At 42.8% G+C, this 20,004-nt stretch overlaps 1 protein-coding gene across 1 annotated transcript in view; it reads left to right on the top strand.

Moving 5' to 3' along the window:
* smurf2 (SMAD specific E3 ubiquitin protein ligase 2) overlaps window positions 1–20,004 on the top strand; it is a 70,331-nt gene that overhangs the window by 27,360 nt on the left and 22,967 nt on the right. The window contains exons 2-5 of the mRNA XM_015356190.2: window positions 9,225–9,263; window positions 11,400–11,508; window positions 16,501–16,634; window positions 18,898–18,963. Coding sequence (XP_015211676.1) covers window positions 9,225–9,263; window positions 11,400–11,508; window positions 16,501–16,634; window positions 18,898–18,963 — 348 coding nt within the window. The remainder of the gene's footprint in view (window positions 1–9,224; window positions 9,264–11,399; window positions 11,509–16,500; window positions 16,635–18,897; window positions 18,964–20,004) is intronic.

The raw sequence follows: 20,004 nt of genomic DNA, 5'->3' as shown, positions 1-20,004 counted from the left end.
GACGGTCGGGTCTGGCACAGGTCAGGGCAGGTTCAATTAAGGTCATCACCCATGTGGATTGTCTTTGCCAGTTTCCCAGCTCAGAAGGATGGCTGTAAGATCAGTGCCAGAAAGAGGAAACCCTATCATCTTGTAATCAGCCCTGTCAGGGGCACTCGGACCCGCCAACAATGGGCATGAACAGTGAGCATCCAGGACCTGACATGGGCCAGCCCACCAGCCACCTTCTTTCCCCTTGCCAGATTCCCAGGAGGGTCTGAGGTTGACTGAGGTTCACTGAGAGTCTGGCCAAGGGTGAGAGGGAAGCAAGGAGTCAGGCCAGCGGACTCTGGCTGGAGCCCGCACTGCCATTAAGCAGGAATCCAGCAGTTTTGACAAGACCAGACAACTGTGGCCTTCTGGAGCCTCGCGTGGAATGTCTTGGAATCCCTCTGAAGTTCTGGAGTTTTATTTAGAGTGTGGTGGGGACGACCGTAAAACCTTAGAATGTATTCTCTCCCCCCCCCCCCCACCAGTGGAATTTTGCTTTTTGTCTGTCTGCAAGGATGTAATCCCATTCCTGTCTCTTCCAGCCCCCTGCGCAATTCAAAGATAACCCTTCCTAAGTCAAAGCTGAAGAATGATTCCCCCCCCCTTTTGAAAGTGTCTGCAGAAGGTAGCGTTGATGCCTGAGCCCCGTGCTGAGATTGTACTGCAGTAAAAGAGGAGCTCTTCCTGGAAATGATAAGCCGGAAGATAAGAAACCAGCATCGCGGTGTGGCCTGAACCTAAGGAATGCACATGCAGCTTGAGTGCAGAGACCCGTCACGTGAACGGATTCTTCCCCGTGTAGTGGAAATCTAATGAGTTAATTGATTCTTAAAAATGTAGAGAGCTTTGCAAAAAAAATATATTGGTGCTTTTAGATAATATTTCAAGGATATAACTGCTATGCTACAGTACGTGCAGAATTTTAGAAAACAGTTCGTCAACAAAGTACACTGTTTAGGTTAGTTTAGAAGACAATGTACCAAAATAATATATGCTGTCTGGGTCATTAGAATTAGCTGAAAGTAACTGATAAGCTTTGAATAACAAATCTAGTTTTTCTTCTCTCGCTCTATGATGTAATCTGTTTTCTCTTAGAGAAAGGGGAAGTTTTAGAAGGGACTAAGTGCTGAACTTTTTTACAGCGCAACGTCTTATAAAAACCCTGTACTGCTTGTAACAAATTGAGTCTCTGGTTGCACTTGGCAAAGTGGCAGCAGGGCTCCCAATATTGCAATATTGAAATAAAGACCTTACTCAGGTGAGAACTCTCTCTTGTGGCTTCCTTGATAGTTAAATTTCCACGACAGTTTGGGGGCTCGTCCGGGATCACAAACCTGAACGCGAACGGCTGCTGAAACTCCATCCGGACCCGGACAATTTTAGCAAATTGGACGAACCTCGGAGGATAAACTGTTTATCCTTCCAGAGACGCGTCTGGAGAATTGGCAGCTGTCTGACGTCAGTAAGTGATCCTTTAAAATTAATAGTTTGAGAAGCGAGCCACAGGGGTGTTCTCACGCGGGTTTGATGAGTCTGGGACTCATATAAAGAACTTATCTTAACACAGACGTGTGGTTTTTGCTCTGCGGAGTAGTTAATGTGATAAGGTTCTAAAGTAAGGCACCGATCGGTAAAAATGGGAAATTAAAATTCAAAGACGAAAATGGGACTGAGCAGTCCAGCAAAAGTACATGTACGACAAATTCGGAGAAACAATTATAGCCTGGGTTAGGGAAAAAAATTATGTTCATGAACTGTAAAGCTAGGGTAAAAGGTGTAAGGGAATTTGCACATAATTTATATATGATAATTAGGGGCCCATAACTATGAAGGATCTTTGTAAGTGAATCAGAATGGACAGAGGAAAGTTGAATTAGGAAAAAGAAGTTTCCTGAAGAAGGGGAAACTTAGAAGAGAAGGAGAAGAAATGAAAGAAAATGAATTGGAAAACTTATTTAATGGAAAGAGGAATCACAGAAATAATGGGAAGCTTAAAAAAAGACTAGTCTTGAAACTAAAGAACAGCAAGCTGCAGCTAAAGTCATGGCCATGCCTTCTAAAAAGAAAAAGTCTCCACCGAAATTAGAAAGCGGTCCGGAGCCACTTGTTTGTGAAATACCAATGTGCACTTTTCCAGGTCCAGAAGGAACTCCAGCATATGTACAGTACATTGACATTGGTCTCCTAGTGAATTATTTGCATTAGTTAAGTCTTTTCCTTAATTGCCTGATGATCGTAAAGAATTTAGAAGAAAGGCGAGCGCCTTGTTCTTGATTGTCTTAAGCCTAATTACAGTGACATAACCTTGTTGCTAGATCATATTGTTCCTAAAGGTTTACAACGTCCTCTAAAAAGGAGGAGGCAGATTGGCGGATACGTGACCCAAATGATGAAGAAGTATCCATCTAAATTAAACCACACGGACATGGAGAGGAAAAGTTAGGCGGCCGCTTCTAAAAAGAGGTAAGGACTCCTCTTTTCTAAAAAGTCCCTTGTCCTCTCCATGTTGCTGTGGTGGGTTCAGGGTTTTCCTGAAGCTGAAGCGAGTACAACAGGAAAATGAGTTAATGGTGTATGTGTTTTAGATGCCTGTTTTGTGAAGGTGGGGTAGAAAAGGAGGGATTGCTGAAGGAATAGCATCTCGCCCTGCCCGTGCGAAAAAATCCAGGTGTTGCATCCTGGTACACGACTGCAGTACGGCTGAAGGTAGTAACTAGAACTGTACTCGCAGAAGAGCCGAAAATGGTAACTCGATTCAACTGTGTGTTTAAAGCCAGGATTTGGAACCTGGTCCGTGTTCCCGAATTGTGATAGTTCGTCAGTTTGTCTCGACTGGGGGATTCCGCGGGGCGCGTGGGAGACGTGAAAATGGTTTGGTGTGAAGGGAAAAAAAAAGTTTGATTAATCCAAAGTGAAACTTAAAAGAAATATTGACTGTCAGGAATTTAGCCTGAACAGGAATGTAGAAAAGTGTATGAACCTTTGGATAAAAATATTTAGAAGAATATTTGAGAATTCAACAGAATATCATAGATGAGACGCAAAAATCCCTGATGGAAAAGCTAAAAGCAATGGCTGAACGAAACGAAGTTGTATATGTAGAAAAAGAGAAAGTAAAAGAAGTAATAGAACGCCTTAAGAGAGAATCTGGGAGAAGGGTGGGAATTAGTGTGGAGATTTTTGAAAGAGCATTACCCACCGAAAACTGATTAGAGAAAAGTAACAGCATGTCAGCAGAAGGAAGTGAGGATGTTTTCAGATTTTACAGAAAGGTTTATAGCTTTATGGATAGTATACTCGGGGCTAGCCGATGAGAAGGGAGTGAATGAAGATACTTCCACAGTAATAAAACAAATTTACTTGAGTGGGTTAAAACCTGATGTTGCCAAGAATGTGCAACTATGCTTTCCTGATATTACGAACAGAGACAGATGTGATTTAATAACTCGCGAAGCATGCATGCAGAAGTGCGAGCGCTGCAAATGGGTGGTAAAAAGACTCCCAAGGAGGAGAAAAGGGAGCCGCCAGTTTGTCGAAATTATTGTGCGACTTTAATGTTATACCGAGATATAAAACCTCAAAGACAAAACTACTAATAAGCTGGTGTGCAGTTACTAAAAAAAAAATGTGTTTTTTGGAGAAATTGTAAGAAAGAGGCTTGATTTCACAATTAAAGAACTTGTCAGAAGCTGAAACGAGAGCCGTGTGTGAACTAACAGTTTTAATCTAGTAAACCCCTCTGTAGCCTTCCTAAATTTATCTCAGGATTTAAATAAAAGTGAAATAATCTTACAGTGTGCAGTAACTGTGGGACACAGGAGCACAGCTGTCCTGTTTTTAGACTAAAACAGCATAAAAATGTGATATAAAGTTTTCTAACGGGTAACAGGAGGCTACAGGAGAAGGAGTGCAAGGGTTGTGTTTAAAGCAAATATAAGCTGTCACAGTCTGCTTGGGAAAATATGTACAGTTTCAACTACTGATGTGGGTGGGGGACACCCCAGACCTATTTTAGGCCCAGACTGCAGCATTTTATAAGGAATTTCTGTATGAAATAGCATTTATGTGAACTACCTCGAAAGAGTTATGTGATATTGTGATTGTTTTACCTAATGAGGGAATCCATAAGGCCGGGCTACTCCAAGTATTGGATCTTGAGAGGAAGAAAAAGGAGTATAAAACCATCTACATGATAAAGCCAGGGTGAATGCCTTCTCAGAACGAGCTTGTCTAGTGACGTATTGGTTTAAGGGGGCTAGTGCAGTCTAAAGACAAAATTGCCTTGACCCCTGCAGCAGAAACCGTTTTTGATGTTTTGAAACAAGCTTTCTTGCAGGCACTGGCCCTGGACAGGATTCCCTCAGACGTATCATCTGTATGTAATCTGTATGTAAGTGAAAGGAATGGGTCGTGAGCTGTTGTGCTGGTGCAGGAGGCATGGAGATAGGCATCGTCTGGTGGGTTATTATTATTCAGGACCCCTTGATGCGGTGGCCAAGGGGCCGTGTTTATGTGTTGTGCAGGCTACCTGCCTGGCTGTATAAACTGTGAATAATCTGGTGTAGAACTAGCAGACCGAATGAAAAGATTTAATTGAAACTTGTAAATATGCTAAATGGAAAATTGTAGCAATTTATATAGACTGTATATATACATTTGGTGTATGCCACAATTTTGGATGGCAGTGAAGGAATAGGGATTTCCCCAACATGGCAGGGACTCCAGTTAAGAATGCTGAGTTTGTCTCTGAACTGTTAGAAGCTTTGCAGCTGCTGACTGAAGTAGCTGTGGTAAAGTGTAAATCACATAATAAAGAAATGTTTCCAGTAACTCGAGGGAACAACTTTGCAGATGTAGCTGTCAGGTGAGCAGTACTTGTAGAACAGGAGTCTGAGACCCCTGTGAGACCTCTGTTGGTGAAAAGGGGACAGCTACAGGATATTCAGGCTGAGGCCTCTAAAGCAGAGAAAAGGACATGGTTAGAAAAGAGTGTGGTGCTGCCAGCACACTGGACGCTCTGCATGCCCTCACAGCCTAATGCCCTTTATAGCTCGACAAATGCACTCTGTCGGACACCTGGGTGGGGACCGTGTTTGAAGCAGTAGCCACTTATGTGGTATCTCAATGTGATGCTTATCAAAGGAACTCAACTACAGTTCAGGTGCAGGTGCTACAGCTCAAAAGGCCTGCTCCTGAGAAACCTTTCATGCAGTAGCAAATGTTTACAATTTACATTTGTAAAGGGAAACCTTGGCTCTTATAATCTGTTTTCCCAGTGGGTTGCTGTCACTGCCTCTGTGTCTACCAAACACTTGATGATGGAGATAAGCCCTCGGTGGGCACTGCCCTACCGCTTGTATTATGATCAAGGGACAGGCTGTGGCTGGATTATTCGGGGTGAGATGGACTGAGATCACCCTCAGTCTGCTGGAACAGTGGAATGAAGGAACAGAACTCTAAAAGATCGACTAGACAGCAGACTGAAGGAACGCCATGGAATGCGGGCTGGATCAAACAGAACTGTGTAATAGAGCCTGTTTGATATCATCACAAGCCAATCAACAAAACTTCCTGGAGGGATGAATTTGGCTAATGGATTGTTGAATTTGCTAATTCTCTATTGTAGTATTGTAGGTTGTTAATTGAAGTGGTGCATGGGGCTGGTGAACAGGTGCTGGACACTTGGAGACCTCCAGTAGAGGGAAGACACGACCTGATACCTGGCGAGTGGGTGTGGTGAGGAAGATATACCCTGCCAGATGTTGCAACCCTGCTGGGAAGGACCATATCAAGTGCAACTGACTATCGACTCTGCCATCTGAGTGACAGGACGAGATCGCTGGATCTACGCATTGCGCCGACACCGAACCACTGCACCAGAGACTGAGTGAACATTAATTATTATATTGTCACTGTTTCTGTGTTTGTTGAGCTTCCTGAGGGGGGGCGACAGTGTACCTGTTAAGTGTAATGAGTTTTACTTTGATAAAATGGGGATATGGAATCAATACTTTATCAGTCAGCCACAAATAATAATCAGAGCTCATGTTGGGATTGTATTGCTATAAAAGATGCTCATGGGAGTAATCCCCTTTGATAGAGGTGATTATTTAGGTTTATTGGCATGGGTAAATAGCCCTGCTTTTAGTCTGAGTGTAACTCAGATATATTAAAATGGAAATAACTGTATGCTCCTCGCTATAATCACAGTTTTAGGCCATTCTCTATTGGGGTGATAGACAGCTGTTTAGGTGAGCAAAGACTAAACAGTACTTGTATTCTAGACAATTATTAGCAAATTAATGACTTAGCAAAGCACATCTTTGAAAAATATATATCACAATTATAATCCAGATGATTGGGGCATTGGTGCATGGCTACAGTCTGTGCTAGGAACCTGGAGAGGGTCTCTGGTTCAATACATATTTGTGTGTCTGGTATTATTCGTTATGATCATACTGTTAATATCCTTCTTGAAAAACATGTGGACTAAAGCTGCTGCTTCTGTGCTAATTGTACGCCCTGAAGGGATCATGAAGGTAAAAAAAAATGTAGAGAAAGGTTCTCCTATCTAGTGGCAGAACCTGATGGGTAGAACAATATAGTTTTAAGGGGAGTTACCCTTGGGAGTGATTCCCATAGATGCACATTATTATTATGGTTTGTTTGTTTATAATAAGATGTTTTGCAGGAACGGACCAAAGAGAAATTTTACAACTTCAGCTAGAATTGTTCTGCAAAACGGCACAGCTGAGGCAGTGGAACAATGTGTAGATTTTTCTAAGAGTTATTACCCAGCTGTTGACCAATCTTGTAAAAAACCCCTAAGAAAAATGCTGGGCTCCAGCCCACAGGGATATACCTGTGCTGTAAGAACTAATGCGTGAATAAGTAGACTGGATTCTGGTGAAAGACAGGAAAAAGAGGTGGTGTTCGCTCAGGTGGAGGGGGCCGTGCCAGGTGCCCTGAATTCATGCTTCCCACTGTAAAAAGGTCACAAACGAACTGAGCAAAGAGCAGGAGTGATGTCTCCACAGGGATAGATGGGGATCACATGCTTGGGACTGATGTGCACAGCCTTTTTCCTTTTTATGTGGAAGCCTGTCACCCAGAAGCCCAGAAAGAGGAAGAATCTAAACGCGAAGCCTCTTTGTATACAAACTGGCTGAATGAAACTGATAATGAGGGGGATATGAGTAATTTGTGGTACAAATTTATAAATCATACTGTAAAGTTAAAGAAATTTAATGCATCTTGTTATGTATGTGCTTTAATGCCTCATTCTACAGCCTCACCCATTTCTCTCCTGGTTAGAATCACTGTTTGGGCCACGGGGAATGTTTTTCTTTAAGTTACTAACACCGATTATAGTAGCTGTGATACTTGTATTTCTGTTTTTGTGTTGCTGTACAAAATATATTATTCCAATGCTTTGAAATATGGTAATTAATATGTTTGCGCATCAGTATGTTCTGATAAAAATGGAAGAATCTGAAGTATGGGAGCCTCCTGGGAGTCCATATGAAGAATCTAACTTTTAATCATTTTCAAGAATAAAAAGGAGGGAATTGTAGTGGAAATCTAATGAGTTAATTGATTCTTAAAAATGTAGAGAGCTTTGCAAAAAAAATATATTGGTGCTTTTAGATAATATTTCAAGGATATAACTGCTATGCTACAGTACGTGCAGAATTTTAGAAAACAGTTCGTCAACAAAGTACACTGTTTAGGTTAGTTTAGAAGACAATGTACCAAAATAATATATGCTGTCTGGGTCATTAGAATTAGCTGAAAGTAACTGATAAGCTTTGAATAACAAATCTAGTTTTTCTTCTCTCGCTCTATGATGTAATCTGTTTTCTCTTAGAGAAAGGGGAAGTTTTAGAAGGGACTAAGTGCTGAACTTTTTTACAGCGCAACGTCTTATAAAAACCCTGTACTGCTTGTAACAAATTGAGTCTCTGGTTGCACTTGGCAAAGTGGCAGCAGGGCTCCCAATATTGCAATATTGAAATAAAGACCTTACTCAGGTGAGAACTCTCTCTTGTGGCTTCCTTGATAGTTAAATTTCCACGACACCCGGCCGTCTTTAATTGACATAAATTACGCCACATGGTTTCAACACAGCTCTTGATTGAGATGTGCAGTGATCTGGCAGCCTGCTAAGACAAAGGCAGAGGGGAAAGGCTTTGACCTCTCGAGCTGCTTTATAACTAGAGGGAACAGCGTTCTGTACTCTGCTTTTAGGCAGTGCTCCAAGCCAGAGCCAGGCTTTGTTGATGGATTATTGGTGTATACTGCTACTCCCAAAGCTTTTAGCACACTAAAGGCTAGAACGATCTCTTATACATTTAATAATTTAACTGTGCAGTGGAAATGGTTATCATTCTTTGATCTTGTTGTTCCCTACAATAGGCCTGTTCTGGTCTTGAATTATTCAGGGTTGCAGGACTATTTCTTTTTTTTTTTTCTGTTGGGTATTCTTGAGCTAGAAAGACTAAGAGTGCCTGTAGGAGCACATCATCACTGTATCGCCGTTCTTCAGCCAACCAGATTAGACCCTTCTTGGTCCATCCACTGGTGTCTCTGAGGTCAGGAGCGGACCACTTTGCTGACCTTATGCAGTTCATCTGAATGTCCCTTCGTAGATCTGTCCCAACTATCTGTAGGACTAACCTTACATGGTAAATTGCTTGTCCATTTTAATATTTTATGCAGTTTTGCCTAGCATGCTTTTTAGAGTAGGGGATAGAGACTTAGATTAATGGTCAAATGGCTTAGGTCCAAGAGTTCTCCCCCCCCAACATTTCAGGTCATGTGTTTTTAATAACAAAATCCCTGTCCTAAGGAACGGGTGAAAGAGTAAACAGGTGAGAGAAGTTCTTTGGAGAAAATAATTTGCTGTTGCAATGCGTTTTTGACACCAAAGGGTGACATGAGTTTCGGAGGTTCGAACGTGTGATTAATATAATGATCGTGTTGGAAACTAATCCACATGTTTTTTTTCACCTGGTCCCGGGCTGGTGCTGTGTGAGATCTGGTATCTGAGACTGCTTTTGTTGTACAATACCAGCACCTTGTTTATTTGTCTAAGAAACATGATTGTCTGTATTTCTGAATATGACATTAACAGCAATGAAAAAGCATTACAGTCCTTGTAGGTCTCAAGCGTTTCTTCTCTGTTTCTGTTGCAGTTTTGTGTGCAAAAAACCTGGTGAAGAAAGACTTCTTTCGTAAGTAACATTTTAAAATTACATATTTTGTGCAGCATGTTGTACAGGAATTATTGAATTATTGGGACTTCTGCAGTTTTTTTAATCAAGAAACACTTGATCAAAGTTCAAACTTAGGTCTCTTTTGATAATCAGATGTTCCTTGAAAGAAGGCAATCGCCAAGTACATCTATGACACGTAGTTCACAAGGTCATGCAGACTCACTACCAGTAAATGAAAAGGTTAAAATCATATCAGATGTCTCGGAGAAACTCAAGACTTTCTTTTTTTAGCAAACCATAAAATCTGATATCAGGGCATGCACTATGCACAGGACTAGACTCCACACTCCACAATGAGAGACCTGGTTAATCTTAAAAAGGTTTCACTGTACAGCTCTTTTCAAAAGGAGCATCAGTGTTTAGAGAACTGAGATCTGGAGAGTCCAACACCCAACAAAAAATGGGTTAAATAATTTATATTCACAAAAAAGACAAAAGCCTCGTCTTTTTTTTCCCCACTCTTTTTTTACTCTTGAGTTTTAATCACTTTTACTAGCTGGGAATTTTGGGATTCCCTGTTGGAGGTTTTTTTTTCTATTCGCTGGCTGGAATGCATGGGACGTATGGTCATGACTTCACTCTGTTCTCTTTGAGCAACCTGTTTCTGTGAGGTAGCTAAGCAACCAGAAAGCAAAGGTTCTAGTAGGAAGTAGCTGCAATAAAACCCATTCCAGTGTAATCTTTTTTTCTTGGTGTCAAACTAAAAAAAAAGCACACAGTCTTCTAAATGGTTATTAATGGTCTTTTAAAGCAGTTTCCCAAATGCTTGGTTGCACTGGTGAGGTCCTATTGTATCTTGACACCTGCAAAATTAATAGAAGTTAATGAATTTCTCAGTGTTCGTCTACGTGTGTTTTTGCCAGCACTTTGTGAGTTGGCACATATATATATATATTATTATTATTATTATTATTATAGCCATATTACTCATAGCAGTACAGAAACGGTCAAGATGCTAGTGGGTCTGATAGTAATAGCAGTGCAAGTAGTATTCATTCTGGTATTTGTAGTAGTAGCAATGGTAATATTCACAGTAATGTCATTAGAGTAGTAGTAGTAGCCGTGCTGTCGGCCTGGGAACAGTAGCATTGTGAATGGTAGTAGTGGCAGTAATTGTAGAACTGGAGCAGGTTTGGTAATAGCAGGTGACTGAGTGGTGGGGCGTCACTGCGCCCATGTGATCCGAGATCTATCCTTATTCTGTCCACTTTGTCCCATTGTCCGACACGGAATAAAAAACGGCATTTTGTATTTATTTTGTTTTCAATACGTCCTTTCAGTTCTCCGTGCCAAAAATGACTGCAGAAGACAAATCCTTGTTTAGATGCACAGAGGAGGAAATTCCTATGTGATGATGAGGGCAAGGCAGATCACAGGCCAGGGCAGTCCGACAGGTTTTTCCTGCCCTGGGACACAGCGTCATAATGGCCCGAGGTCGCTGTTATTACACAAAACTAAACACTGCTACCTGTAACAGAGATACCCCTGTGTCTGACTGCAATTTATTCTTGATTGCATTTCCTGCAGAGCCAGAAAACTGTCCTTTGTCCGTTTATTTTAAACAGAACTTTGGTCTCTCACCCCAACATTCACAATGTGCAGCATTCTTAGGTCTCCATGTGGCAAAATACTGTTCAAAAAGCTGGTTGGTTGGTTCGGTTTTTAACGAAAAAAAAGTCACAGCTGTTTCTGCTATTGAAGCAGTGCCTGACTTGACGTGTGTTTTGTTACAATCATTCTGGTTGGTCATGCCCTGGTTGGGTGTGCAATGTGCTGTTTGTTATCTTGCTTCGTGATGAGCCCATCTGGCAGTTCCTGATCTGCAGGGGGCATTCCACAACCTAGCAGTCTGTGCCAGGAAGGGGCCACATGGCTGATTTCAAACCCTGCACCTGAAGAACTTCATTCACCACTCCTGTCCATGAGCAAACCAAACACAGCTACATCAACAGACATTTCATTGCACCTGTGCATATGACAATAAACTGAGCTGAACAGCCGGCCCAGTAGTTAAAACTGTGAGCTGTTAATCTGTAGAGATGGGCTCTCCTGAGTGTGCCGTGCTGATGTGCTGTGTTGAATCTGTGCACCCAGGACTTCCCGACCCGTTTGCGAAGGTGGTGGTGGACGGCTCGGGACAATGCCACTCCACGGATACGGTGAGGAACACCCTCGACCCCAAGTGGAACCAACACTATGACCTGTGAGTGATGTTTTTATTTTAATTCAGCCCTTCACTTGCTTCATCTGTGTCTGTCCTCTCTGGAATTTCTCCCTGAAACGCCATGCTCAGTGTGGGGCTGGAGTTTCCCCATGGGCGTAATATTTTCTAAAACGGTGCTACGTGGCTGAACGCTTTCGTTCTTTAAAATTACCGCTGGCTTCATAATTGCAGTCAAAGAGGTCCAATAGGAGGGCTCTTAATGGAAACAGGTGAAAGGTCACATAGTTCTTTTTCATCGTCAGTCCTAATGTGGGCCCTTTGCCCAGAAAAGTGCTTTATTTTTAAATTGCTGAGCTGTGGTACCATTTTTTTGGTATTGGTTCAGGGAGTGCCACACTAGGGGTTATGTCAATGTTCGTCTAGATAATGTTCTAAAGGTCTGTTTTGGTCTCTACCTGTTAGCAGCACCTGCCTTAATGGTTTCAGTTTGCCCAGTCAGCCTGAGGGCTTTTCACTATGGAGAAGAATGAGTTGAGTTTTGAGCTTTGACCATGTGATAGGGAAATTAGGTCAGTGTTTGCATTCGTGAATGGCATTGTTGAGCTTTTGCACTGAGCACATCCAAACAGGAGCCATAGCGATACACACCTCGAAAGGCAAGAAAGCTTGATGTGTAATGAGGAACAGCTGTCCATAGTTCCAGTTGGAATCAGGATGGACTTTCGCTGCTGAAGTGTCCGTTTAGTTTCCTTACAGCATGCAGAAAAAAATGGGTGGAATAAAAGCACCAGCTGTACTTCTGCAGGTGCTGCGGTGTTTGTTTTTTTGTGTGAAAGCAAGTTTTTCCCCCGTAATGTTCCCAAGAAAAAGAACCAGTGCTTGCATAGACTGTCACTTGAAAGCAAAGAGCAGTGATTGCTAAATTGAAAAGCTTTGTCTCTCTTATGGTAAAGACAATGTCTTGCTGTGCATTTTGCGTGGCCAGAGACTCGGCTTAGATTTGTGATCCACGTGCTTTGTGAGACATGCCATAGAGACTTGCGTTTGTGAGGTGTGCAATCTCAATGACAGAGCGAGAGCCGCGTGCTTTACAGAAGGCTGGCTGTATCCAGCATTCACCCCTCGGCGTCTTGAGAGAAGCCCCTTCGCTTGCAGTGGAGGTTCTATACTGGGGCCCATAAAGAAATAAAGTATCCTTCGAAGACGGTAACATTTGAGACACGGGGTTTGTGAGGACCAGCGAGACTGTCCTTCAAAAGGGCAATCACTTTTTTTGAAACCACACGGCTTCTTCCTGAAGTGCCACAGCGATTTGTCTGGTCCCACATCCAGCTGGTTGTGAGTAGAGTAGTGAATCCAGAATGCGAGTCGATAAGCTGTCCCCGCAAGTACAGAAATTGAAACGAGCGTGTCAGTCTGCCAGGGTGTGGTAGAGACTGGAGCGCTGGTGTACTGGAATAGCTCGTGCATCATGGCGCTGGTCCACCGGAGCACTGTGGCTAAGGGAGCGGACTGCCTGTGACCTCTGACCCGTACGCTGTCACAGGAAATGACTCGCATGCCAGGAATAATAGAGGGAGTCTTACTGGCACGCAGCCATCTCCCTGTACATAATCCAGGAGAAGCAGACTGCGCTGTGCACAGAAGCTCTGTCAGTAGGTGCCCTCCACCTTTTTTTTTAATAACTTCACACAGACTAAATATTCCTGCGTAGGTACCCCAGCACCTGTGCTTTAAATGTTATCAAAGATTTGCAGTCAGACGCACATGACGTGCGTGAAAAGGACTTTGTAGATTTTTTTTTTGTTGGTTTGCTCGAGGAATTATTGATTTTATGAGAAACGGCATTTTAATATGATGGAATTCACCTGAGAAGAATTCAGCGCTGCTCCTTTGTATTGCTGTTTTACTGGGTTGCAACTTCTTTAGCAAGCAAAAAGCTTTTGGGTTCACTGACTGAGAAGTCCAAAGTGCCCTGAGTAAGGGGAGTTTGTTTCTCATGAAATCAGCCAAGAGCTGAACGCATTGGAATAAGGTTTGTTTCAGGAAAGGTCAGTTCCTCCAGATCTGGCAAATACCCCTGACAAAGGCCCTTCATGACCCACTACAACTCCCTCAAATCCCAGACAGCCTAGGGACTCGTCACACAGGTGGCGGTTTTGTCCCTCAGGATGATGCGGGTTGTTGGGTCTTATAAAGTGACCTGGGTTTTTAACCTGTGTGATATTTTTACCTTTTTTATCTGCGCATTTTACAGACCCTTTTTTGCACATGATCATTTTAGTGAAAAAAATTAAAGCATTACAAAATGCAAACAATGCCTGTTATAAGCAGTTAATTATTGTGAGAGAAGTCTGGTATTTGCTTTTACAGACAACATTCCCCTTGAGCAGTGTTCGTCCGTTAAATCTGAATTCCATTAAACCGAGTTGTTTACTGTACGGTGGTTTTTATAGACTTGTTTGAGAGTAATGTGCTGTTGACACGAATTGTTTAGCCTTGCTCTGTGCTGCACAAGAGGAGTTTTTACCTGTCCTGTGGCATTTCCTGAAAGAGAAATCTTTAAGAAGTAAAATTGAGCCTAAAAACAGTGTTTAACAGCGTGTAAAAGCTAGACGTTTTGTCATTGTCTAGTCTTTCACCTTCTCCCTTATTTTTTCCTAATCTATAAAACACCAAATGTGCATTTATGGAATACCAGGGATTTCTATCTTAATTCTTGGAGGGTCTAGTGTTCTTCTGTTTTTTCCCCCCTTAAGCTCTTAGTTGCACAGTGTTTTCTTATTATTTAACTAACTACAGAACTGGAATGCTTCTCTCGTGTGTTTTCCAGGTTAGTGTACTTTTAATGAAGTTAGTTTTTTAAGTGTCAGCAGTAAAAAAATCTTTTACAGTTGTCTGATGTTTATACGTTTCTAAGTACTAAAATCAGTTAATCCAAAATCATTTAATTGACGATTCAGGCTGGAACAAAAACCAAAAGAGACAACACTCTTGCGCTGTGCAGCACACACCAAGATGCAGTGTTCTTTGCTTTTATTTTGTTTTAGTAAATTTAGCAGTCCAATAGCTAAACACGTCCGATAACATTAATGACTTTGCACTGATATGTTTGTCCTCCGTCTAGGATGTTTCCTGGAAAAAAGGGAAGACCTGGCGGATAGCCAGTACTGTTAAAGTTTCAGAAAATATATTCAGACAGCTCTGCAGATAGATAGTGGACAAAAACACGGAAACACCTGGGTAAATGAGGGGTGCCAAGTATATTGTAAGTGAGGTCTCACTTGGACAAGTAAATGTGAGTGAGGAAATAATATCCCTGCATGCTCAGGGTCAAGTACACAAACGCTGGTCAGGCCTGGGTGTCTGTAATCATGCCCTCAGGTCTGCAAGAGGAGCTCTTGGTTAAGCCTATGTACTTTCAGGACTTACTGGCTGCACGTGGTGGCCCAGCGCCCCATTAAGTGACTTTACATTGGTCACTTAATGCATCTTTTTCATTCCACTACTTATGCATCTTTCTTATTTCAATACGTTTGGAGGAGACCCAGCTCAAAAGGTTTACTGTGGAGAAAACGATCAATGGGCAGACTGTGAATAATGGATGTAAATGGCCAATGAGCTTTCTCATCTGCCACTGTCCTGATGATCATGTAATGCAGCCGGCTTCCTCGGACGTCTTCTAGCTGCGGCAAAATAAAGATGGCCGGAAATTTTGAATGCAGGTTTCTTATACGGGTTAGACGAAATTCCGCCTCGTTCACAGTGAGACGGTAGTGTGTACTCTGTAGATATATTGGAAAATAATGTTGAGTTAAAATAAGAAAGCAGCTGCAGTTGTGCAAATTGCAAAAAAATCTGTAATCAGTCAGCTTTCCGTGCTGCGTCTGAGTGGGTGTGGCTGGCCGATAGTGTGCCAGTACTAGGAAAGCCCCTGCAGGAAGATGGAGCTGGCTGGTTTGCTGAAAGGGGAGAGGATAAGCTGGAGAGGTGAGGTACAGATGGGAAGACTGTAATTAGTGTTACTCTGTTTATGGTAAATGATCTCTGGGAGAGACCGTCTTTGTTCACTCACAGAGGGACCGACAAGGGGACTTCCTGTGATTCAGAGGATTTTTATCCTGGTTGATTTTTTATTTATTTTTTTACGGCTCCTCTCGACTCGTACCCAGACGGTGAAAACCCATGCGCTTTGTGCCAACCCTGGCTTTCCAGATTTATTTATTTTTTTGCAGGACGGGAAGTCCCACTGTTACAGAATTGAAAAAGACCATCTTTAAACAGGCCTTCAGAGACTCTCGGGACACGCTGTCCAACGAGACGCGTTTGAGAACTCAATGTTTGGAACTCCGGTGTTGCTTTCTCGCTAGGGAAAATAAAAAGTGGAATAAAATCCACACGGGGGGTGAATGGTTTATGAATGTCTGAGAGGCCTTTCCTTTTTTTGGTCCTCACAAATCCACTGAGCAGTTTTAACTGCGATAGGTCTGTGTGGTTGTTTATTGATTTGTCTGGTTGTGTCGCCCGTCGCAGGCTGTGTCCAGAAGCTGCATGCTTGCTTGCCGCAGCGCAACTTGTCATTGTGTTTCGTCGTGAAGTTGTACACCACTGAGCGTTTTCCTGGAGCAGTCCGAGCGCAGTGCCGTGCTCAAGTGTGCTACCGCAGGGCCTCACCCGGGATTCGAACACAAATAACTTTCATGTACAAAGCGCCTTTCTAAACCCAAGCGTGCTGTACATCATGAATAAAGAACAAGACAAGAAAGGTACAATAAGAGTAGATGGAAAAACAAAAGCCCACAGGTTTTGAGAAATCAACTAGGCAGTCAGATGTAGACCTAGGTACACAGGTCACGCCACTGCTCCAATGCCCAGTTTGACCTCTGACCCCTCCCTCCAATGCTCAGCAGATGGGGCAGGTTCTGGTGGTGCTGGAAGCTGTGGGTACGGCCGTGCCGCTCAGGGTGCCTTCTGACTGGTGCTCCTCCTGGTCTTCCGGCGTCGTCTTGATTGTCGACTTTCTTTATCCAGGTACATCGGGAAGTCCGACTCCATAACGATAAGCGTGTGGAACCACAAGAAGATCCACAAGAAGCAGGGCGCGGGGTTCCTGGGCTGCGTGCGCCTCCTGTCAAACGTCATCAACAGGCTCAAGGACACTGGCTGTACGTACGAATTGCTCTTCATCTGCTTTGTCTGCATGAGTGTCCTCAGTTTATATTTCAGCCAGTGAATGTTGCCGATGTCAAGGTGGTGCTCATAGGTAGGTGCTAAATACATACCAGGTATCAATGGCCGGAATGTCTTGTCGAAAACTGCCAATCCAGTAGCACAGAGCACCTCTGTTTCTCCATCCTAGTCATAGTTTCACCCTGCTGACCATCTGCAACTCATCAATTTAGGAAATGTATGAATCCTCCTCTTTTGGTACCCTGCTTGCTGAATAGAGATGAAGAGTTTACTCAAAAAGAGTAAAAGGCGGAGTCTGCTAAGACACCTTGTTGCCACTTCACACGCAGTCAAAACAAGGCCGTCTGTCCCCCGTGCACGGCTCTCTGAAGGGTTTGTCAGTAACAGAAGTGCAATGTTCATGTGCACATTTATTTTTAATTGGTATGAACGGAAGCTTGCTGATGTGCTGAATGAATGCTTTTCCTCTGAAAACCGGCTTGCACCAGTGTCTGTGCCACATGCTTCCTGGGTACTGTTGCCGGTTCTCTTACTGACAGGCACTCCGTTGCCAAATTTGGATCATGTGGACGTCTGGCTAGAAAAAGGGTCCACTGGGGCTTTGGCAATTGGATAATCCCCGAAATTTGTACCCCTTTCTCACCCAAGAGACTATATCATCTCTGTGTCTGGAATTCTTTCATGTGACTGGGATCCTAGAGAGTAATTTCCTCTTCCCTCCCCCCTTCCTCACTTCAGAACATTGCTTTTGGCTTTCTTTGCTGGCGATTCTAGGCAAGCCCAACCCTGGGTTTCCTCCTCGGAGTTCTTCTGCAGCAGTTAGAGGACATCAGACCATGTGTTGGCAGCCTGGTCTCCGCAGTGGCATGGCTGGATATTCTTAGAAGCCTGTATTCAGGGCATGATGGAGAACGCCCTGCTGCCGTCCCTGATCGAGATCATAGGCAGAGCAGCAAGAGCTACGTTTTTGCTTTAAACTAGAGCAGAAGCTACGACTCTTCCATTTCCTCTCCTTTACAAAGAGACGCACTTGCTAGCCTTGACAGTAGGGAGGTAGTTGGGATGGGTGGAGGGGGGGGGGGAAATGTGTGGTAGTGTTTTTTTTATGACGTATAGTGAAGTTGTTTTCTGAAGGCAGCTCAAGTTAACTAGGGTCTTCGGTAGAACAAAAATAATCAAAGATGCACGGTAGACATCTGGAAGTAAGTGTAGTCGCTAAAATAGACTTCTGAGGGTTTTCATAGTCTTGTCAAAAGCCGAAAAGGAAATTAATTGTGAAACTACTGTATTTGGATGGGGGGGGTGGTGGTGGTGATAAAAGTAGCAAAGAACTCTTGTGTGGGTTGGTTGAAACTGTCAGACAAGTTCGCAGATAGCTCATCGACTCGTAGAGGAGTCATGGTGACAGACGACAGTGAGATTTCATAGAAGTTCCTGCCAGGTGGCTTTTTTTTTTTTGCAGAGGAGAGCAATCTGAGGTTTTGTGTTTGAATGAGATGGCCACATGTGTGACTGTATTGGATGCTTTTTCTTTTTTGTTCAGCCTTATCAACAGTACTTTCTGGGTTTTAATACCATTTAGCGTTTGATCACGACAAACTGTCCTTTTTTCCTTCAGTTTTGTTTCCTTCATTTGGTGTGATTTCACTGCCACGTGCAGCTGTTGCAGAGACCAAAGTAGAACAAACCTTACCCTGTAATCAATCTTCAGATGATGCTGAACTGCTTTTTATGCGTTTTTACTACTTTCCATTCCAGCCTTGTAACCATTTCACTGTACTTGTTTAGTCTAGACGTGCATCCTGAACAGATAAGCATTACAGTTAGACAACCTAATATGTCTGATTGCTGGAGGCAATTTATCCCTGGCTTTTTTAACTTAATTTAGAACATCGACCTGGGGTTTTTAGACATTGGCAGACACCAGTCAATAAAAAGCAGAATAGGATGCTAAACTGTTCAGTTATTCCCAGCTTTAATGTTTTGTGATAATCTTTTTTCTCCCCGTGGCCACAAAATTGCTTTGCTTGCAGTCCTGCCCTTTGAAATTTTCATGCATTTAATGTTCCGCGGTACCATGCTGTTAGTTATGTCTCTCCCTAACACAGTATACCACTTAATTGGGAACCTTAAATTCAAAGAATGTTTGGAATTGAACATCAAGCAATTTACTAATTATTATTTTCAGCGTTCATTTGCTCGGAAGCTCCTTGCTAATTGCCATCTTCTTAATAACAGATCAGAGACTAGACCTCAACAAGCTTGGCCCTAATGACAACGATACTGTGAGGGGGCAGATAGTGGGTAAGTACTACCAATTGTTCAGAAATGTGCCTTTGTTTAAAAGCTCTGTGCAAGTCACGTCTTGCAAAACTCCAGACAGTCTCTGACCTCTTTTAGAACCCAAGATGTTGGGTAGTGTTTGTGCAAGCTGTTTTGAAACAGACCGCACTCAAGACGGAGAAATTTTGCTTTGCACTGTGCAATGAAGAATGCTGTAGTTCCTAGAGCAGCCTTAACCGTTTCTGAACTCACCAGCCCTCCTGCTCCATGCAGTAGTGAATCACCAACTGCTTCTCCAAAGTGACCCACAGCCCGTCATCCATGTGCAGCTTTCAGATACTTGAGTTTTAATAGGTGTTATTTAAGTCAATTTATTTATTAAGGTAAATCTTTGTAATGCATACTTAAGCTGTTCTTTAAAGATAACATTGTGGGGATGTGGTGGGGTGTGGGTTCTTTGAAGAGCTGTAATGTCTCAATATGCAGCTGAAATGGGTTATAATGTCTCTTTTACCACTGACAGTCCTATAAGTGTTACAAGTCTCAGGCATAGCCTCCAGTAACAGGTAGCTTTACAGTTAATATAGCAGAAATAAAGACACAGGAACACCATTAGTTCCAGCTTCTAGTCTTCCTCCTTTTACTTCTGAGGTAAAACACTACTCCATGACAGTTATATTTGACTATATACCTGCATTGACATTTCTAACCAATTGTCAGACAGTACTACAGTCCACTGCTTCTAATAGAAGTTTAACTGCCTTGTTGTTTTTCTTTTTGGCCATGGGCGCTTGTCCCTTAAACAACACATTAGATTATATTTCTTTGTGTGCATCACATAAGCCTACACCTATAATTGCACATTGCTGTAATTAGAAAGCACTCTGTGCTTTTAGAGACAATTAACACGTTAGAAAGGACAGGAATCAGATTTTATTACAGGGGGTAAGGCAGTAAGTCAGATGGCCCTAGCCAGGTATGTGCCCCTACACCAGCGTTATAACCTTTGTGTGTGGCTGTGCAGTCTACAGCCTTGTCACTCCAGCGATGCTGTCCTGTTAT

The sequence above is a fragment of the Lepisosteus oculatus genome, chromosome 9 (assembly GCF_040954835.1).
Source record: "Lepisosteus oculatus isolate fLepOcu1 chromosome 9, fLepOcu1.hap2, whole genome shotgun sequence".
NCBI lineage: Eukaryota > Metazoa > Chordata > Actinopteri > Semionotiformes > Lepisosteidae > Lepisosteus > Lepisosteus oculatus.
Note: the sequence above shows the minus strand (reverse complement) of the source record. Positions and strands in the feature narration are given on the sequence as shown.